This window comes from Manis pentadactyla, chromosome X (assembly GCF_030020395.1).
Source record: "Manis pentadactyla isolate mManPen7 chromosome X, mManPen7.hap1, whole genome shotgun sequence".
NCBI classification, from domain to species: domain Eukaryota; kingdom Metazoa; phylum Chordata; class Mammalia; order Pholidota; family Manidae; genus Manis; species Manis pentadactyla.
The window spans coordinates 35,038,671-35,057,984 of record NC_080038.1 but is presented as its reverse complement, the minus strand read 5'-3'; the positions used below and the strand labels follow the sequence as shown (position 1 = coordinate 35,057,984).

Here is a 19,314-nt window from a genome sequence, read left to right as displayed (position 1 = left end):
GAAATACTCTATATTAAGAGGATGAAAAGACAAGCCATAGTGTGGTCAGAAATATTTGCAAATCACATTTCCAGCAAAAGCTTTCTTTGTAGGTTCATTTCTAATAAATCTTTTCCTAACCGGAACTTAAGACTTTCTCCTGTTTTCTATTACAGGTTTTATAGTGTTAGCTTTCACATTAGGTCTCTAATTCATTTTGAGTTAGTTTTTTAGCATGATGTGCATGTGGATATCCAGTAAAGAACTCTCAAAACTTAACAGAAAAAATCCAATCATAAAATGGGCAAAAGTCATGAACAAACATTTCACCATGGAAAGATATGGGTGGCCAATAAGTACATGAAAAGATGTTCAATATCATTATTCATTAGGGAAATACAAATTTAAACCACAATGAGATATCACTACAAACTTATCAGAACAGCTAAAACAAAATATAAATAATGATAGCAAATGATATCACATCTCCTATAGAGAGAAACTAGATCTCTCATATACTGGTAGGGGGCATGTAAAATGGTGCAGCCACTCTGAAAAATAATGTGGCAGCGTATTAGTTACCTAGTGCTGCCATAACAAATTAACACCACGCTCTTGTTAGCTTAAACAACAGAAATTTATTCTCTCAGTTTTGAAGGTTAGACTTCCAAGATCAAGGTGTCAGCAGGGCTCTACTTTCTCTGAAGACTATAGAGAAGAATCCTTCCTTGACTCTTCCTAGCTTATGGAGGTTCCCAGCAATTCTTGATTCAAAACCCTGCTTGTTTGCCAGGGATCAGATCTGCACTATGATCTACAGGTGTACAGGTGCACCACTCCAATCTCTGCCTTCATGGTCCCATGGCCTTCTCCCCTCTGTGTGTCTCTCTATCTAAGTCTCTCCTTCCTTTCTCTTACTCATCAATCCAGTCACTGGATTTAGGGTCCACTCTAATCCAGTATGACCTCATCTTCACTTGATTACATCCTGACTTTAAAATACTCTACCTCCAATTTACCTTTCCAATTTCACATGTCATTGCCAGTATTTTAATCCCACCTTGTTTTTGATATACCAAAATTAATCATTATTGTCATCTTTGTTGTTTTTTTAGTAGTCAATGTCTATTTATATTTATCTGCATATTTACCAATTTGTTTCCGACATGTTCACCAATTTATTGGCTCACCATTTCTTCCTGTATCCTACCTACACTGTCCTTCAGGATTCAAAATATTTCTTTCCAGAGTGAATCCTCTAGTGGTTCTTAGGGTGACAGTCTGTGAGTGATAAGCTTCTTCAGTCTTTGTTTGAAAATGTCTTAATTTTGCCCTTCTTTGAATACAAAATTTAATCACATGGTGTGGCAGCTATGAAAATATACCACTCAGATCTCTTGCTACAAGGAGTGTAATTGACAGATGGCCTCAGCTGCTGTACTCTGAATCTATCACTGTGTTAGCATACAGGCCACACAAGCCCGCCCACACTTCACACAGGCCGCTCTCAGTCGGTGACTAAGCACGGCAAGGATACTCAGGCAGGCCCATTCCAGCAAGACATGTGAATCCTCTGACAGGCTACTTTCACTTAAGGATTCCTCGTCTGCCTGGCTGAACCTTTCTTAGAACTCCCCTGCAGTCTTAGAATCTGCCTGTGCAACCCTGCTTCTTTGCCAGGGGGTCAGATCTGCATTGTGATCTAAAGACTCTTCCACCTTCTGGGGCTCCCTCCCCCTTTACACTCATAGGTATTGCCCCCATCAGTCTCTTACATGTCCAATCCCATCTTGGCTTCTGCTTCTCAGAGGACCTAGACTAACACACATGGTTGGTAAATTAACCAATATAAAATATAGTCTCACTCCCAGCCTGGCCACATCTACTGTTTCTCCCCACCACAACCACATTCACACAGATGTACTACTTTTCATCATTTTTTGTGTGTGTACCCTTTCAGTTTTTTATGGAAATATAATAAAATATGAACATATAGCCTTACTTTCTTCTTTCTTATGCAGAAGGTACCATAGCATAAACACTGCTGTAAGTCTTAAACATTTTTATCTTCCAGGCCTTTTAAACTTTGAAAAATACTTTCAATCTTTGTGTCCAAGAGAATTTTGGGACATTTACTCAAATCTGTTTTATGGTTCATTTAGTCTCTTTTTATCTGTGTCTGGTTTGGTTTTCAACTCACCCACTAAATTGCTTTTCAGTGCCTGTATTTTTTATCTTTTTACTTCTATGGTTATTTTCCCTAATCTATCTCTTCTTTTTTCATAGTGTCTTGTCCTTTCCTTAGTGTTTTGATTTTTCTTTTGGGTTTCTAATTATCTAAAATCTAAGAGAATGATTTTATCTTCTCTTTCCAATTTTATTCTATTCTCTCTGGTTGGGGGGCTCTACTCCTTTCATTTATTATGTTTGTTGATTTCTGTTTATGGTGGGTTGTTTCCTCGTGAGGCTTAATAATTTTTTATTGTAAGTTCAGTGTGGTGGGGCATTTATTTTTCTTTGTATAGCCAATGCAACCTGGGATCTTCACCCTTACTTTTATCAGGCATATCAATTAGGGTACCATCAGAAGAGAGAAATCTGAACATAATTAGTACAAAGAACTTTAACCAGTTAAAGGTGATTATTAAAAGGATAAAGGAGAACTCTGAAGAACACAGGAACAGCATTGCAGGGAGCAGGTACTACTTCCAGAGTTGAGAGAAAAAATCCAAGAACAAAAAAACGTGAAAAAGCACTACCCCTTGTCCACCCACAGGCTGAGACTCAGACACTGTCAGAGAGGGTGCAGCCCACTGAATGATGGAAAAGTCCTCTGAGGTGCAACAGATCGGAGCTGCTCCACAGCTGGCAGGTCCAGGCTGGTGAACAGGAAGCTGCTGGCCAGAGTGCTGGTGAGCTGGGCCTGGCAAACAGAGAAACTCACTGTGGGATGTGTGCCCCTAGGTCTTCTGTACAGGGTTAGCAAGGATGCCTCCTGCTGGGAATCTGGTGAAAACTGCTGAATGGTGGGCACCACTTGGTCTCCTGCACACCACTGGCAGTTGCAAGATAGGTTCAGGAAAAGAAGACACCCCAGACCAGGGAGAGAAGCCACTGCCTCTGCTATATTCTCTGCACTGTTCCTCCAGCACCCTCACATGACAAAGCCTAACATTACACTATCCAGCCACGGAGAAATGTTTACAAGGTCCAGTATCACACACAAAGCAGGGCAAAGAAGGGTGCATTTAGAGCTGAGAAGCCACAAACTGATAACTGGCACATCAGGTTCTCGACGACGTTTTACTGGACCAGGACAAATTTTTTAAGTTGATTTTATAGCTTGGGATTACTGAACCATGTAAGTAGTATAAATTTGGGCTTCAAACCCAGAAGGGGCATATCCCTGGGGTTTTAACTTTTTAGGTAGACTGCCTCCCATCAAAGCTTCTCTACAGGATTGCCTGTTCATAAAGCAGGACCCAATTCTATGTGGCATGTAATCATACAACCATAACAATGTCCATGCAAGAATACTTATATGTTATGGTACTAAAAGTATTACACTACAGATTAATTCAGATAACTGAAACCTATCTAGAACCTCTCATTACTAACAATGCCAAATTCATTCATGGATAAAAATTCATAGACAGAATAAAAGAGTATTTCAAGGAAATAACCAAGAACAACCATGACAGAAAATTAGCAAACTCCCCAAATGGAAGAAACAGTTAACATAGCAAAACTAAGGAAGATTTTAAAATTAAGTATAATATCCCCAGAGAGATTCCAGAGGAAAGTGAATAAGGGAAAAGATATAACTACACCTTTGAGAAATGAAATATCTGATCATTGAAATAAAAACTCAAATGATGGGCTAAAAAGAATAACAAACACACCTAGGAATTATATTAAAAATATTTACTGACTAATATGACTCAGGTATCAAACAATTGGACTATGCATCTAACCCATTAGAACAGTATGCCCTAACAGTGTATACTGGCTTAATTTTAGCTGTAAACACAGATGACAATTGAGCCAGGAGATTTTTCTACAATACAGTACATAGGGACAAAACAATGAAAAGTATAAGAGACATATCAAGAGACATGGAGGATAGAACCAGAAGTTTAAATAATCACATAATAGTGATCATTCATGGGTAAAACAGAGAGAGTGGAAGGGGGGAAAAAAGAGTAAACAAAATATCATTAGAGCTCAAGATACCAGTCTTCAGGCTACTAGGTCCCACCTAGTGCACAAATGGGTTTGTTTTTTTTTTTTTTACAAAATCCTCCGCACCTAGATATATTATGGTGAAAATTCACATCTTATAATTTAAAGAACATCCTACAGGCATTCAGAGGAAAAAAAACCTGATTACTTATAAAGAAATAAAAATAAAACTGGCAACAATGGATGCTATGAGACACTATCTTAAAAGTTCTGAGGGAAAACTGTTCTGATCCTAGAATTTTATACCAAGCCTCACTTCCATTCAACCTGAGGGCCAAAAGAAATATTTTTACTTAGCACTTCTAAATTGTTTTTCCTAGACACCGACAACTGAAAAATTTCTCAGTGCCTAGGTATGCAAACTATTTTTTAAAGAATTATTTGAAGATGTACTAAGGCAAAATAAATATGAGTCAAGAAGGAAGAAAAAAGAAAACTAAGTAAATACGCTGCATCCTGAAAAAACAATCAACAGTCCAACTCAATTGCCAGGTGATCTCAATATGTGAGGGCAGAGGTAGAAAAGGAAACAATTCATGTTAAGGTTCTTGTTTGTTTGGGTATTAGTGCGGAGTTAGAAACAAAGATATACATATTTACTAATGTTACATGTTTAAGAAAAGTAAACTTAAACAATGTAACAGGAACATTTGAAACAAACAGAATTACTCAGTGAATTGTTTGTAGCATTATATTTACATCATGGCCTGTTAGGTAGGCCCATCTGAAAATGGTCTCTCATAGCATCTTTAATTTCAATTTTAAAAAGGCTATCAGGAAAATAAATAATAGCTAACATTTATTGGGCAGTTACTTCATGCCAACACTGTTTTAAGTACTTCATATGTATTATTTCACTTAAACCTAATAAAATAACTCTATAAGACAGAGAAGGGGTCATTATTCCTATTTTATGGATGAGAAAATTGTGTTATAGGGTAGATAAATAACTTGCTCAAATTAAGTAAGGATTTAAACTCAAATAGTCTGATTTCTTATCTTCTTATGTACTATTTTGCTGCCATATTGACAGAACCTTCAGTTTTACTTATTTATTTAATAACTTTTTGAGCACCTCTGAATTTCAAGGCAGAGGGTGAGTAAAGGAGGGGAGGCTAGTTAGACGTCAATCAGATGCTGTTCCTATTTGATTTACCCTCTTGCAGCCAGTGGATATAGAGAGAAAGCAGTACGGCATAGCGTTAGAGAATGGATTTTGGCATCATAAAGATGGGGCTTAAGCATCGCTCCAGCACTTACAAACTAGGTGCTGCTGACCAAATTAATTAATCTTTCTAAACTTTGGTTTCAACAATCACAGAATGGGAATAACAATAGTACCTACCTCATTGGATGGTTGTGAAGATTGAGATAGCTATGTAAAGCACCCAACCTATTGTTATTTTAGCTGATAATAATGTGCCTTGGGAGCTCAGAGATAATTTCCATTTGGGGAGATTAGGGAACACTTCATGGGAAGTTGTGAAGAACAAGTAAAATGTTTAATATGTAGAAATGGGAAGAGGTCTTTTCAGGCTGAGCTAGTTATCATGAGCAAATGCATGGTGGCAGGAAATTAAATTAGCCAGATCATACAGTACATTAAAGAGAATATTAGTAAATAAAGCTTGAACAGTAGTTTTGATTTGTATTTTGGCAAAATAAATGAAACAAGATTATAAACTCCTGGCAGACAAAACTTTTTTGATTTCCTCCTTAATTTGCTAGCCTGGGTCCCACTGACTAGCACTGAACAGCATAAAAGTTACATGTGTTTCACATGTGGTGCTAGGCTAACCCAGTGTCTGTACCCATCTGCTTTTACCCTTGCCTTGCCTCCATTCTAAAAGCTACAAAAAGCCTTGGTTTTCCAGTCTTCCTAGCAGCCAGGAATGGCCATGCTTTATAGTCTGACTAACTGTAAGCAGAAATATGATGGAGGGCTTCTGGAAGAGTTTTGCTTTACAATGAAAATGATAAATATTCTGGGACTATTTCTTTTTCTCTACTTCATGTCATGTCTGGAATTACAGCAACCATCTTGTGACCATGAAGTACAGAGCAGAGGATGCAGATAGAGCTGAGACACTGAACCTGTTCCCCAGCAGAGACTTTATTATGTGAGAAAAATGAATTCCTGTCCATTATTAGCCACACTGTCTGTTCCTGCAACCAAAATCATTCCTAGCTGATACAATAGGAAATATTCTAGCTTTGAGAATTTTAAAACATTACATGGAACTCAGACAGGGTTTCATTTATTCTATTTTTCTCAAGTCAATACCCACAGTCCTAATGATTTTGAAACCTAATCTACTATTTGCCTGAGGTCAGTTTAGAACTGAGAAAGTCTGTAATGGGCTGCGACAACTACATACAAGAGACAGATGGGTTCAGTGTTCAGTACCACTACTCATCAATATAGGTTTTCACATGGTCTCTTAAATCCATTTAGTATTTGTTCTATCTGGAAAAGTGTTCTGTTGTCAAAGAGAAAATGCTTTGACATTAAATAATGACCTACAATATCAGAATAATCAAGTGTAACATCCAGAAAGAGGAAATAACTGACTGATATGAAAATGTAGCATGACAGAACTGTTACTCTGCTGCCAAATATAAAGCAATGTAGTCTAACTTTCCTGCAGTGAAAAAATTGTTCTACAGTGATTCCAAGGGATGATAAATATTTAACCCAATACCTGATTTCAAGATATAGACTCACCCACATGTATTTTTATATCTTGGTGGGCCTCATCAAAGAGTTTGGGTTCAATATAATCTAAGCTCCACTACAAGAAATACATTTTTGGTTGGGTTAGCAAAACGATGAAACTGAAAAGTTAATAAAACATATAAATTATATTACTGAAGAAATGACAACTTCATAATATTTGGCAATCTTATTTTGGACTCTTGGCTTAGTGAATATGCTGCTATAACATTATACCTATCTTTCACTAGTACCTAAATCAACAAGCTTTTGATAACATTCAGAGGAAGTAATCAAAATTTTGGTATTCTTCATAAATAACAAATAAAAACCAAAGTTGTAATTCACATTTTCCTGAGGAGCACCGCTTTCTCCCTAAACTTTGCTTTTAGTTTGGAATTATTTAAATGTACATGTTATATGTCTTTGAAAGTAAAACACAGTTTATTACATTTTTTCTTTCTTTCTCATAGACATAACTATTGATCTGTATTAAATATTTCTAGATTATGCACACCATGAGAGAATGATTTTTCTGATCAGTTATCCTTAAAGTTTCCCAAGTGAGGAAAAGAGAAAAAGAAAAAAAATGTAAAAGAAGAGAAGGAGCCAGTTTTAGAATGAAATTATCACTGTAAAAGCAAAACACACACTTCCAACATACAGTCATACACACACACTTACAACAGTCATCAGAAATGTTTTAAACAATAACTTGGGGCCTTGATAATTTTATCAAGTCATGCCATTAAAAAGCCAGTACTTATTAATGCTTGATATATAGGGAGAAAAAGTCTCCCTTTAGACAAGCCAGTTTCCTCATAAGGTTTATTCCTCTTTGTTCAAAAGCACCTCAGTGAACAATCTTATTCATGTCAAACTTGTCCAAAGTGGCCATTACAATTTCAAATTGTCCTTAGTGAAGTTATGCCAGAAGTTAGTACAAGTTTATTAGCAAGCAAACCCATGAGAAATTGGCTGACACTCAGTCAAACGTAAAAAAAGAACAGAGTACAATGTATCCATGGAAGGAACTCCCATGTATCCAACATCAACTTTAACAAACGGCAACATTGTATCAGTCGTATTTCAATTATCTCCCCCAACTATTTTTCTGAAGTATTTTAAAAGAAATCCTAAACACTTCATTTCACTTGTAAATATATGTAAGTCAATCTTAATCCTAAACAAACACAATATAAATAGAACTACATTGTATAGATGAAGGAACATACTGATCCCATTCATTTTTAAAGCCAGATAGCTAGGCACTATGCTGGGTGCTGGGAATGTCAGAACCACATGAGGGCAGGGGAAGACAAAAAGTTCATATGTTATTAGGTGAAAAAACAAATACAAAAATTATTACTTCTAAGTGATGATGATGATAATAGCTAATATTTATAGATCACTTACTGTTTTAAGCTCTTTGCAAACATTAACTCATTTATTCTTCATAATCATCCTCTGAGGTAAATACTATTGTTACAGATGAGGAAACTGAGGTCCTGAGAAGTGAAGTAACTTGCTGAAGAGCATTCAGATTGTAAGTGGTCGAGCTAGGATTTTAATGTAGTGGTCTGATTTCAGCAGCTGTGCTCTAAGGGAAGAAAAGAGAGATGACTATTGTAATATTGTGGTAAACAACAATGCTATTTGTTCAACAAACCATTTCATTTTCTTCCTAGACACCTTAGGAAAACTGTATTTCCTAGCTCCCTAGCATTGAAAATGGGCCATGTGACTACTGGAATGTGGGTGGACATAAAATAAATCTGGTTAAACTGACGGCTTCCCAATACAGAAGGAGCCTGAATCTCTGGGTTACTACTTAGAGGAGAGCATTTCCATCAGTTACATCATGACTGAACTTTGTGAGCACCACAAATAAACTCTTACTGTGGTAAGTCACTGAGATTTTGGGGTTTCTTATGGTCCCTTGTGTAAATTATACTAATAGAAACATTTTAAGTTAAAACTTAAAAAAAATCATGGAATATTTTTTAAAATATTGAAAGGTACAGAATACATGAACAATTGTATCCCTCTCCCCAGATGTGAGATATTAATATTATTGCATTTCCTTCAAGAAAATTAATATTGTTGCATTTCCTTCAAGAAACCACTAGATGTAACTAACAGCTAACAACCAATAAAGCATCACCTCATCCTTTTCCTCTCCCTAGAAGTAACTACTCTCCGGAAGGTGGTGTCTATTATCCTCACTTACATTTTTTACTTTGACTACAATATATTAAATAAAATGGTTTTTTTGTGTTTTAAAAATGGACAGAAATGATCATTAAAGATTACTTTTTGAGACGTATCCATGTTGGTACATGTAGGTCTAATTCATTCATTTGAAGTTATGTAGAAATATAGTAATTTACCTATCCATTCCCCTACTGAGAGACAGTTATGATCTTTTATATTTTTCCTCTGCAAACAATGCTGCAGTGAACGTCCCTGTACATACTTAATATCATAGTCAGGTAGTCAGGGGGGTGGGGCTCACTGAGGATTTTCTCATTTGAGCCATACTGGAAGAACGAGAAGCCAGCCACTTGGGAGCCAGGAAACAAGTGTTTCCAGTATCTAGAACAGTGGACAAGCCCTAACAACTTAGAGAATGGCACATACTAGACCCAGCCGGGTTGCAGTGTAGTGAGTGAAGTAAAGAGTGGTAGGAGATGGAGGTGGAGAAGTAGGCAAGGGCCACTCTGTTAATGGCTTTAGAGGCTACAGTAAGAAATTTTTTTTAAAGTGTTCTCATTTTTTTCTAGGTTGGTAAGACCATACTCACAGTATTGTGAGTTCCTTCAACTTCACTATGAATGGAGCATCTGTTGAATGAATGCAGTTACTGCTTTTGCTCTGCTTTGGAGGAACTGACTGCAATATCTTATAAAAAAGAAAATTACTTTTCAATTCCTTTCCCACTCTTTTGTTGTGTTTAGGGGGCAGCTGTATGTTTTCAAAATGAAGCTGTATGGATCACAATTTCGTTTTTCCATCAAAAGAGTTTAAAAGGAAATGTTCTTTTTTCCTTCATATTTTACAATTAATTTGTTCCTTTTATTAAAGTCTGATTGACTTCATGAAAGGTCTAAAGTGTTTAGGTCACTTTAGGAGCTGAGGAAATATGCTCCTAGTTCTGAAACCATCTGAGGTGTGATAAAATTTGGTGATGATCAAATAGAGGAACAACTGAAAAATGTGAATGAAAGAATTATGTACACAAACTACAGTGCCGAACATTGTACTGTATGCTTTAAAACTGTAAATTACATTACTTCCAAAAGTGGTTTGGATGTGAGTCATTCCTTTAGTAACGCAGCCAAACAAGCTAACATTTTTTTCTCCTTTCCCATTCATTTCTTCTATTGGCCTAGTGGCTATTCTACCAGTTTGGGAGGTAGGCTATCTCCTTTTTCAGGAGCTTTCCTACAATACCTCCCCATCAACAAACTCTACATCAGCAAGTCTCACAGTCCTATTCCTATATTTTGGCCCTATTTTCTGTTAAAATATCCTTTGAAAATAACTAGTACTTTTCAATTTTCAAAGGTGTTTATTCAAACTCACAGGAAGAAAACCTTTTCTGATGGATGTGGGTGAAATTTTCTCTTTTCTAAAACAACCCTCATCCACCCATTAATTTTTTTATTTTATTTGCAAGTTGGCTGTACCCTGCGCAGGTAGAATCTTACCACCAAATAGAATGAATACCAAAGGGTATGGTATATAACTGTGCTTAATATATGCAATAAGTAAAATCCTACCAACATAACACAGAATCAGAATCAGAGGGTTAGGAAAAGACCTTAAGGATCATCTTGTAGAACGACTTATATTTTGTGTGTGACCACAAGAATATTTTAACTTAAGTCAATAGTTTTCAAAACGGGGAAAGAACTTCAATAAAACAAATAAAAACAACTGCAAAAGAAATGGTACTATTGTAGTTAACTTATAAAAAAATATTTGTTCCCTGAGGTAGCTTGCATAGGGATGAATGACGGTCTCTGTCCCCCAGCAACTGCACCTGCAGTGGGTATAAGTAATCTCAACGCCTTTTGATAAGTACCATAACGACACTGTGTGCAAATATGCTTTAGGGCCACAAAAAAGGGAGCAAGCAATTACACTCCAAAGGTTACACCTTCAGAAGACGTAAATGGCCTTCAAGAATGACGAAGAATTACACAAGTGGACAAGATAGAGAGAGTATATTAACCTTAAGGAATAGTAATAACATCTCTCACACCGGAGAGTTACATATAGAAATCTGCAAAGAGATGTTTGAAAAGGGTCGCGGCAACTGACACTTTTAAATAGTGCATTTCTACCTTAGCTGAACATTAGAATCACCTAGGAAGCATTGAAAAGTCCCAAAGCCCAGACTTCACATCAGACCAATTAAAGCTGAATCTGTGGGAGTGGCATGAGCATTCGTAGGCACAACATGTTTTAAAGTCCTTCCCTTCCCGTGATTCCAACGTGCAGGCGAGGTTGAGAATCACTGTTTTAAAGCAGGAAGCAAAATATTAAACGTGTATTTTGAGGGGGGAAAGTGGCGGAAGGACATAGACTCTGAGCTGAAATCTCTTGAAAGGCAGGACAACTACTGCAAGAGCAGGGAACAAGAACCTAGTGAGAGCCAGTAGTAGAGGATTTAAAGGCCGTTTCTGTGGCAGAGCTCCCGGGATTTGGAGATTAATAATGAGATCAGCATATATCCAATTCCATTAAACGAAGTTACTCTGTCAGCGGCCCTCCTTCCTACCCCCAATCATATTTCCTTGCATCTTTTCCCACAGTCAAAAAAAAAAAATGACGGGAACGTTTTCTATCCCACGAAAGGCGCATGGGCAGACTGTGGGAAGTGCAAAGATGTGAGAAGTCACCATCCCGCAGCCAGTACAATTCCTTCGTGATTCCAGAACCACAACTCACGAACATCTCGGGAGTGAGGCCTCCCCTGCCACGTTTACGCCCCGCAGAAAAGCTCTGATAGATACCTCGAGGCAAATTGGAGCCTTTAAAACCCCAGAGGCGGCAAAGGCAAGGGCAGGGCAACCACTGACATTCGTGGTGACGTCGCAGGTCTGCCCCCACACCATCTTCCGGCTGCGCTGTCCCCCACCTTTCGTTTTTCCTGCCCCAGCACCGGGGCCGCTCCACTCCTACGCGCCCCCAAGCGTCCCAGCACCATACAGCTGGGACAAAGGCACAGGTCTCTGTCGGAAGCCCCTGCAGTTCTCCCTCCTTTCTGCCTCACGACTTCCGCTTTGGGCAGTCAACATGGATGCTGCAGCTGCCTAGCCAACGGCCACTGATCGCTAGTGGAGACTCAGCCACCCAGTGGCAGCCGCCCTGCTTCCCCGCCCTCCCCGCACCCCCTTCCCCGCCCCTCACCCCTGTCCCTAGGGCTGCCTGGCTCATCTTTACATGGGGGCGGGGCCTCCGCGGTCTGCGCTCGGCTTCCTGTTAAGAGGCGGCGCGGCGGTAGGCAGCTGCCACTCTGCCGCGCTCCCACATCATCGTCCGTTGACCGAGCGCCCAGGAGACGTAAGGGGCTTATCTTGTGCCGTCGCACCAAGCCTGGCTCTGTGCCGCCATGGCCCCAGTGCAGCTGGAGAATCACCAGCTGGTTCCACCCGGAGGCGGTGGCGGGGGCAGCGGTGGCTCCGCTTCAGCCCCGGCGCCGCCTCCTCCTGGAGCCGCGGTGGCGGCGGCCGTTGCGGCGGCGGCTAGCCCTGGCTACCGGCTGAGCACCCTGATCGAATTTCTGCTGCACCGGGCCTACTCGGAGCTCATGGTATTGACGGACCTGTAAGTGCCGCGAAACCCATGCCTGCTGCCCAGCCCCCGCTTCCCGCCCAACCGGCTAAGAGAGATTCGCACCTCCCTCTCCTCTAGAGGCTGCTGTTTTGTCCTCTCCGCTGGACTGCTTGGTCTAGGATTTCTGAACTGGGGCTCAGCGGAGGTGGAGGAGAAGCTTTGCATTTGGGGTCTTTCTGGAGATGAAGCCAACGAGATTTGTTAATTATGCATGTTGTTAGACTTTAACTGAAATTGCGATCCTTGGGATTTTTGCTCGAGTTGCTCACAGAACCCCATTGATTAGGGTTTTAGTAGTAATACCTTAAAAAAATCCCCAAGACGGGAAATCTGTTTCACAGCTTTTTGACCATACATTTTAAATGTAGGTTATAATTGTTTCTGACAAAGTTTAAATTCAGGAGATTCAATGTATTTCTGGAACGTTTGAATGTGTTTGAAGTTTTCACGCGTTTTCTCTAAGTAAAGATTATTTTGTAACTGGTCTCCTGTTGTCTTTTGGAGTATAAAGGGAGTTTATAAAATGCTACCAGTAAAATGCCTTGGGACACGGTTAGGTTGTAATCCCTTCAGAATAGGATCAGAATACACTTTAATGATTTTCAGTGTATGAAGAAACGGTGGTATAAAATTTGGGGGTGTTTATAGTTTAATTACGGCTTTACATTTAACCCAGGTTCAGAAAAAGTAGGAATGATTAGTTTTTATCTTTGATCTATTGCTAGACTCCAGATTAGTGTTTTCAATTGAAATATGTAGATATTAGGCTGTGAAGTGTCACAGTAATTTGTAACTAGACACTTAAAATATTTGTAGATGACTAAAAGAATTAAAATAGGTCCCACTTAATGACGTAAAACATTCTCACTCAGTTTGATATACCATATATTTCTTTATTGAATGGAACAGAAAGCAGCCTACCCTTGTCTATTGAGAAACTTAAGCAGCTGTCATGATTAGGGATTATTGTAGTAGTATACTTCTCTACACCATTTATTGTTGGATTTCATAAAAGTCCGGAGTATCCATAAGGAAATTTCATGTATGTGAAGGTCAGCTGTCCTATCATATCTATGGAAAAATTTTGAAAAGTGCTAACAGTGGTTGTGTGATTTGTATAATTTGCTTTTCCATAAGGTATTTGTAGAAATTCTTTGAATTGTGTTCTTTTCATTGTTTTAGGACTTAATTATGAAGAGAGAAACATCTGTTTTATTGCTGTAGAATAAATATATAGTTTGTCCCCCACCCTTTATATAATGATGACTCTCATATTTCCAGCACAGCATCTCCACTGAACTCGAGACTGTTTATTCAGATGCTTACATGTAAATACCTAATGGACATTTCAGTGTAATTTCAGTGTACCACCTCCAGAACCAAACCGCTGATTCCACGCCATCCTCCCAAACTTTTCCTGTCTCACTAAATAATATGTATCTCCATTCTTCCTGCTGTTGCTTAGGCCAAAAATTTTGGAGTAATTCCTGGCTCCTCTTTCTTGCAGTCTCACACTCAGTACATCATTAAGTCTTGTCACCTCCAACTTGAGAATCTGACCCCTTTTAAACATTTTCATCAAGCGTTAATCCTTTGCTTGTGTTACTGCAATAGTTTGCTTAGTGGGTGTCTCTACTAGCTACTCTTGCCCTCTTGCCCTTCTATAGTTTTTTCTCCATAAAATAGCCAGGATGACCTTTTTAAAACTTCTTTGCTCACAAGTCTCCACGGGTGAATTTTTCCCATTAAATTCTCCGTGGTCTACAATGATAATTCTAAAAATTAATTTGTTGAGCCCCCAACTATGTGCCAGATATTGTTCTAGGCCCTAAAGGACTCATTTAGAGTAAAGTTTTAATAGTCGCCTATATAGGGAGAGTGACCATAAAATGTATGGACCAGATCAGGGCACTTTTGTGCATGAAAGGTGGTGCTGTTAATAATAATGTTGGAACAACACGCATAAACTGGGACTATCTTGGGGAAACCAGGACCGGTAGTCATCTTACCTTTAAGGCCCTTTGTGATCTGTGCCTTCTCTCCCTTACCACTTTAACTTCATTTCCGAAGACTCCTTGCTTATTCTGTTTCAGCCACACTACCCTTCTTAATGTTTCCCGATATGCAAACACACTCTCATCTTCGAGCTGTTGCTCTTTCCCGGGAAATCTGTGTGGTTTGCTTTCTCATTTCCTTTAGGTCTTTGTTCAGATACAACTTACCAAAAAGACTTTTTGAGAACGAATACCCAGGAAAAATACTCTGCCCCTTCAGTCTGTCCTTCTTTACTCACTGCTTTTTTTTTTTTTCTACAGCACTTACTGCTACCGGACAATATTGGTTTATTGTCTTTCTTCTCCCCAGTGGAAGTTCCATGAGGACAGGGATTATGATTTGTTTGCTACTTTCCCTAGGGCCAAGAACAATGTCTGGCACATAGTTGGTGTTTAATTGGGTTAATACATTAGTGAACAAACTTGTAGAGTTGTTATTATAGACCTTGGAGAATTTAATGGGAAAATTCACTGTTGCTTTTGATACATAGGTCTATAAAATAATGTTTTTCGGTTTGTGGTAACCAAAGTTAGTTTAGGAACTTAACTTGTAAGTTCTTAAATCATGTATTTTTGCTTGTTCCAGGCAGAAACGGTCAGGATTAATGCATTAATGTAAACCCAGTGTTATAGGTACACTTCATAAGAATCTTATTTCTGCTGCATTTGATTCTCATCTGTAAATGATTGAAAGCAAAAAAGGACAGACCTGGCAATTTTGGGTGATTTGTTTTTTTGGCCCTGGATTTTTGTTATTTTTTTCCTTCTGCATATCCACTACTCCCCCCCTGCCCAGCATACATGTTCTCATCTTGGAGTTTACACTCTGCCTTGACTTGTAGAGACTTAGGTTCTACTCCTTTTTTAAAACCTGTTTTAATTAAAATCAGAAAATGCCAGGATCTCAGTCATGTCTTTTCATGTGGTAAGACAAGATAAACATGTCTTATCACACTTTGGTGTAGTTTTTGTGATGTTCTATCAATTTGCATTTGGGGGCTTTTACCCCAAAGATGGATTTGATACAAAGGAATTTTAAATAGGAGGAATTGTTATCCATAAAGGAATTTTAAATAGACAAGAGATGCAGGCAGCAAGACCTATCCTTTGTCCCTGAAATGACACCACCTCTGATCCTTTAGGGTCTCTGGGGCAAGTGGAAAGAGCTGGAACAATTCCTGTTCTTTCTGCCCCCAGAGGCTCTACTCTTGTTTCTCTCCCTACTGTACACATGCACAAGCATCCATGGTTTTCATTCTCCCTGCCTTGAGGACAAGTGTTGTGACTTCTTGAGGAGTGTTCTCTGGAGCTTTCATATGTAGAAGAACTTGCCAGAAGTTACTTTTACTTCTAGTCCTGTAATAAGACCTTAATTTCTGCTTTAACCTCTGGTCGGCTGGTCCTTTCAGCTCCCAGCTGGTTTCCTTTACCACTCAGATCCTAAGTTCAGCTTCCATTTCACTGTATACGCTAAGGAATGTAGTTATCTACAAGCCAGAGCTCATTTTAATAATTTTCCCTCCTTGCACCTTGAATCTCTGGAAGTGGTTTTAATTTTTCAGCACCTGTGGCATGTGGGTAGAAGAGGACCCAAGCATCTCAGTGTGTATTCTTCAAGAACTGATTAGATGTAGGGTAGGCTTTAGAGTTGTTCAGGCTGTTGAATCTGGGACCATGGGATAGAGGTTCACAGAATAGAAGGGAAGCACACCAAGTCCTTTGCTTAGCATCAGTGGATGTGAAAGTGTTAAATGGTATATGTTATCAAGGAAATTAATGACATTGGTTGTTAGCTGTCAGTACTGGAGAACTAGAGAAAAGGAATTCAGAACCTTGCTGGAGCTGTTTAAAAGTAATCATTTACATCTAGCCACCGTGCAGTATCATAAGGACTATAAAACCCTTGGCTGACACTGGCCCTTTTGTGTGCTTAGCTTTCAGTTTGGCCCACCATAACAAAACATGGCATTGCTTGGAAGCAAGGTTTCACTGGGTACAGAGGAAGCTAGCAACCAAGTAGTACTCTGCATCTGTGACCATTTTGGGCTGAAAGGAATATTTTCCCTGATTCTCTATGATATAATGTGCTAATGTAAGACTTAGGCTTTTTAATGTTTGAGGTTCATGTAATACCTTTTGAAGTATTTTGAATGGAGAGAAATGTTCCTTTGTTGGTTTTTCCCTTAGAGCCATACTGCTGGAACCTCATAAAAACAGAGTAGGTGACCACACAAGCCTATAGTGGCTATTTATCCACTTTTCTGAAACACAAAGATATTTAATAGAGTCAAAGTAAAGACCATTACCATATCTTGATGAAGGTACACATACATTTAGTCAATTTCTTTTTTTTCTTCGTAGACTACCAAGGAAATCTGATGTGGAAAGGTGAGTATGAACAAACCTTAAATCTGAGTCTGCGTTGATGTATCTATGGGTGTGTGTGTATGAGAAAGAGTGAGAGTGTGTGGGTGGGCATGGGTGGTAGGGCTGTGGATCAGACAACTAAGTCCAGAATTTCTAGCATGATTTTTACACCATGTGTTTAGGGAGCCCTGGGAAATGTAATTTCCTCATTCTTGACAATTCCTGGTGTGAGACCAGCTCTGGACCTTCTGCTCTAGAAACCTTTATTGAGTCACTGACCAGGTCAAGTCCTTGAGGGGGATTGAAAGATGTGTAGAAGATACAGACCTTAATGGAAGAAGCAGAGGAGCAGACTGACTTTAGAAAGTTGGCTGCTAATTTACCATTTGCTGCAATGGTGCTATTAAATATCTTTAGAGAATTGACATTTGACTACTGCTTTTCCTGTTTTATAGTTAGAATTTTCATTCAGTTGGATTTGGGGGCTTAAGGCAAAACTGAACAGTATGTTTCCATAGACCAAAGTAACAAGGTAAATTAAGGTTTCAAAAAAATCATGTGGTGGAGATTTAAATTGTAGCCACAGTATGGGCTACTTGACTGTATCTTTGGCACTACTTCTGCTGCTTGGTTGATTTTTTTTTGTTGTTACCAAGTCACTAGGGAGTATTTTAGCATTAATGACTACACTCTATGCCCACCCTCAATTGACCTTTCTGATAGATTATACATATTTTGAAAATGTAGAGGTAGAAGAAATGTTTGAAGCATACCTGTGTTAGGGTTTAGCTGGTCAGTTTTAAAGGAAGGAAATGAAAGTTGGGATTTGTTCTGACCCTTCTGGGGTAAGGAAATGGCCTTGAAAAACCAATTCATGCTGTGTATCTCTTGAGACCGTGTTGTCAAAAAAAAAACCCTTGTATTATAATAGTTTACAAAATGGGGTGTCACCTTTTCAGTAGAGGAGCTCATTTGAGAAAACAGAGTTAATACACAAATATGTTTTGCTATAGGAGGGGAGCAGAGACCTTGCATCCTCTGTAAGCTGCTGCTGACTTAGAGTGACAGTACTAAGGCTCCTAGCATGAGGTGGCTGCCAGATCTTAATGTACATTTAACATTTCTGCTGTGTCCTGGTCTTGCTTTTGATGCTCTGCTTGTTTTATCTCCTAGGATCCTTCAGAGACACTGGCAGAGTCATAATCATATCTGTCTTGATTCTTCTCTTTGTACTACCAATAATCATATTGCTGGCTGAACCTAAAGGAAGCCTTTCAGGTTATTTGTGGGCTACGTATGTGCTCACAGTAGGAGCTAGACTCTGTTGTCTTCATTCAGAATTATACTTCAGCAAAAACGTATTTTGGTGCATTGCATCATACTATTGCTATTGGGGAGATGCAGAGATAGGGGTTGGATCTGTAGGTCATTGAACACTGTACCAAGATTAATAGGTCAGAGTCTACTTGGAGGGAGGTTGGTGTCCACCCAGGTCCTGTCATCAGTCCTGGTCTGTTGAATATTTTCTTCAGTGTCTTAAAGTAAAAGATGAAAGGTATGCTTATGAGTTTTGTAGTTGACATGATGGTGAGAGATTTAGCTCACACATTGAGTCACTATGTAAAGCTTTTAAGGCTTTATGGGGAGATGATGAAAATGCTGATTAGTATTGGAGAGAAAACATTGTAGAGGGTATAGCATAAAAATAGATACGTGACAGACCTTCTAGCTTTAATTATTAGTACTCAACTTACTTTAACTTTGCTTGGATAATTTAATATCTAAGTATGTCATTGAAATTAATTTGGTAAGGAGTTATATAATTAAGTTCTTTCATTATACAAATTTTTAAATCATTCTCTTGTAAGATGAGAAATGGGCCCATTTGTAGAAATAATACAGTTTCAAGCTTTGGTAAAGATCTACTTCAATTCCTTTCTCTTAACAAAATGGTCACTAATTTATAACTTATTTCAATTATGAAATTCATAATTGAAACTCCTAATTTGGTCCCCTCTATAATCCATTATATAGTAATGTTATACCTGTGAATTTAGTGTATTTTAGTAAACAACTTCTATTATATCATAAAATTAACATTAAAAATGTGATTCA

The 19,314-nt window shown here is 38.6% G+C and overlaps 1 protein-coding gene and 1 long non-coding RNA gene across 3 annotated transcripts in view; one reads left to right on the top strand and one right to left on the bottom strand.

The window, feature by feature from the left end:
• Positions 1-230: 230 nt before the first annotated feature.
• LOC118917478 (uncharacterized) lies at positions 231-12,220 on the bottom strand. Its single transcript, XR_008995249.1, has 3 exons — positions 12,081-12,220; positions 8,351-8,534; positions 231-2,902 (listed from the first exon to the last, which is right to left on the bottom strand). It is a non-coding gene; the product is annotated as an uncharacterized LOC118917478 (long non-coding RNA).
• A 317-nt stretch (positions 12,221-12,537) lies between these two features.
• MED14 (mediator complex subunit 14) overlaps positions 12,538-19,314 on the top strand; it is a 79,681-nt gene continuing 72,904 nt past the window's right edge. For both annotated transcript variants that reach the window (XM_036895347.2, XM_036895346.2), the window contains exons 1-2: positions 12,538-12,769; positions 17,194-17,220. In XM_036895347.2, coding sequence (XP_036751242.1) covers positions 12,555-12,769; positions 17,194-17,220 — 242 coding nt within the window. In that variant the 5' untranslated portion in view covers positions 12,538-12,554. The remainder of the gene's footprint in view (positions 12,770-17,193; positions 17,221-19,314) is intronic.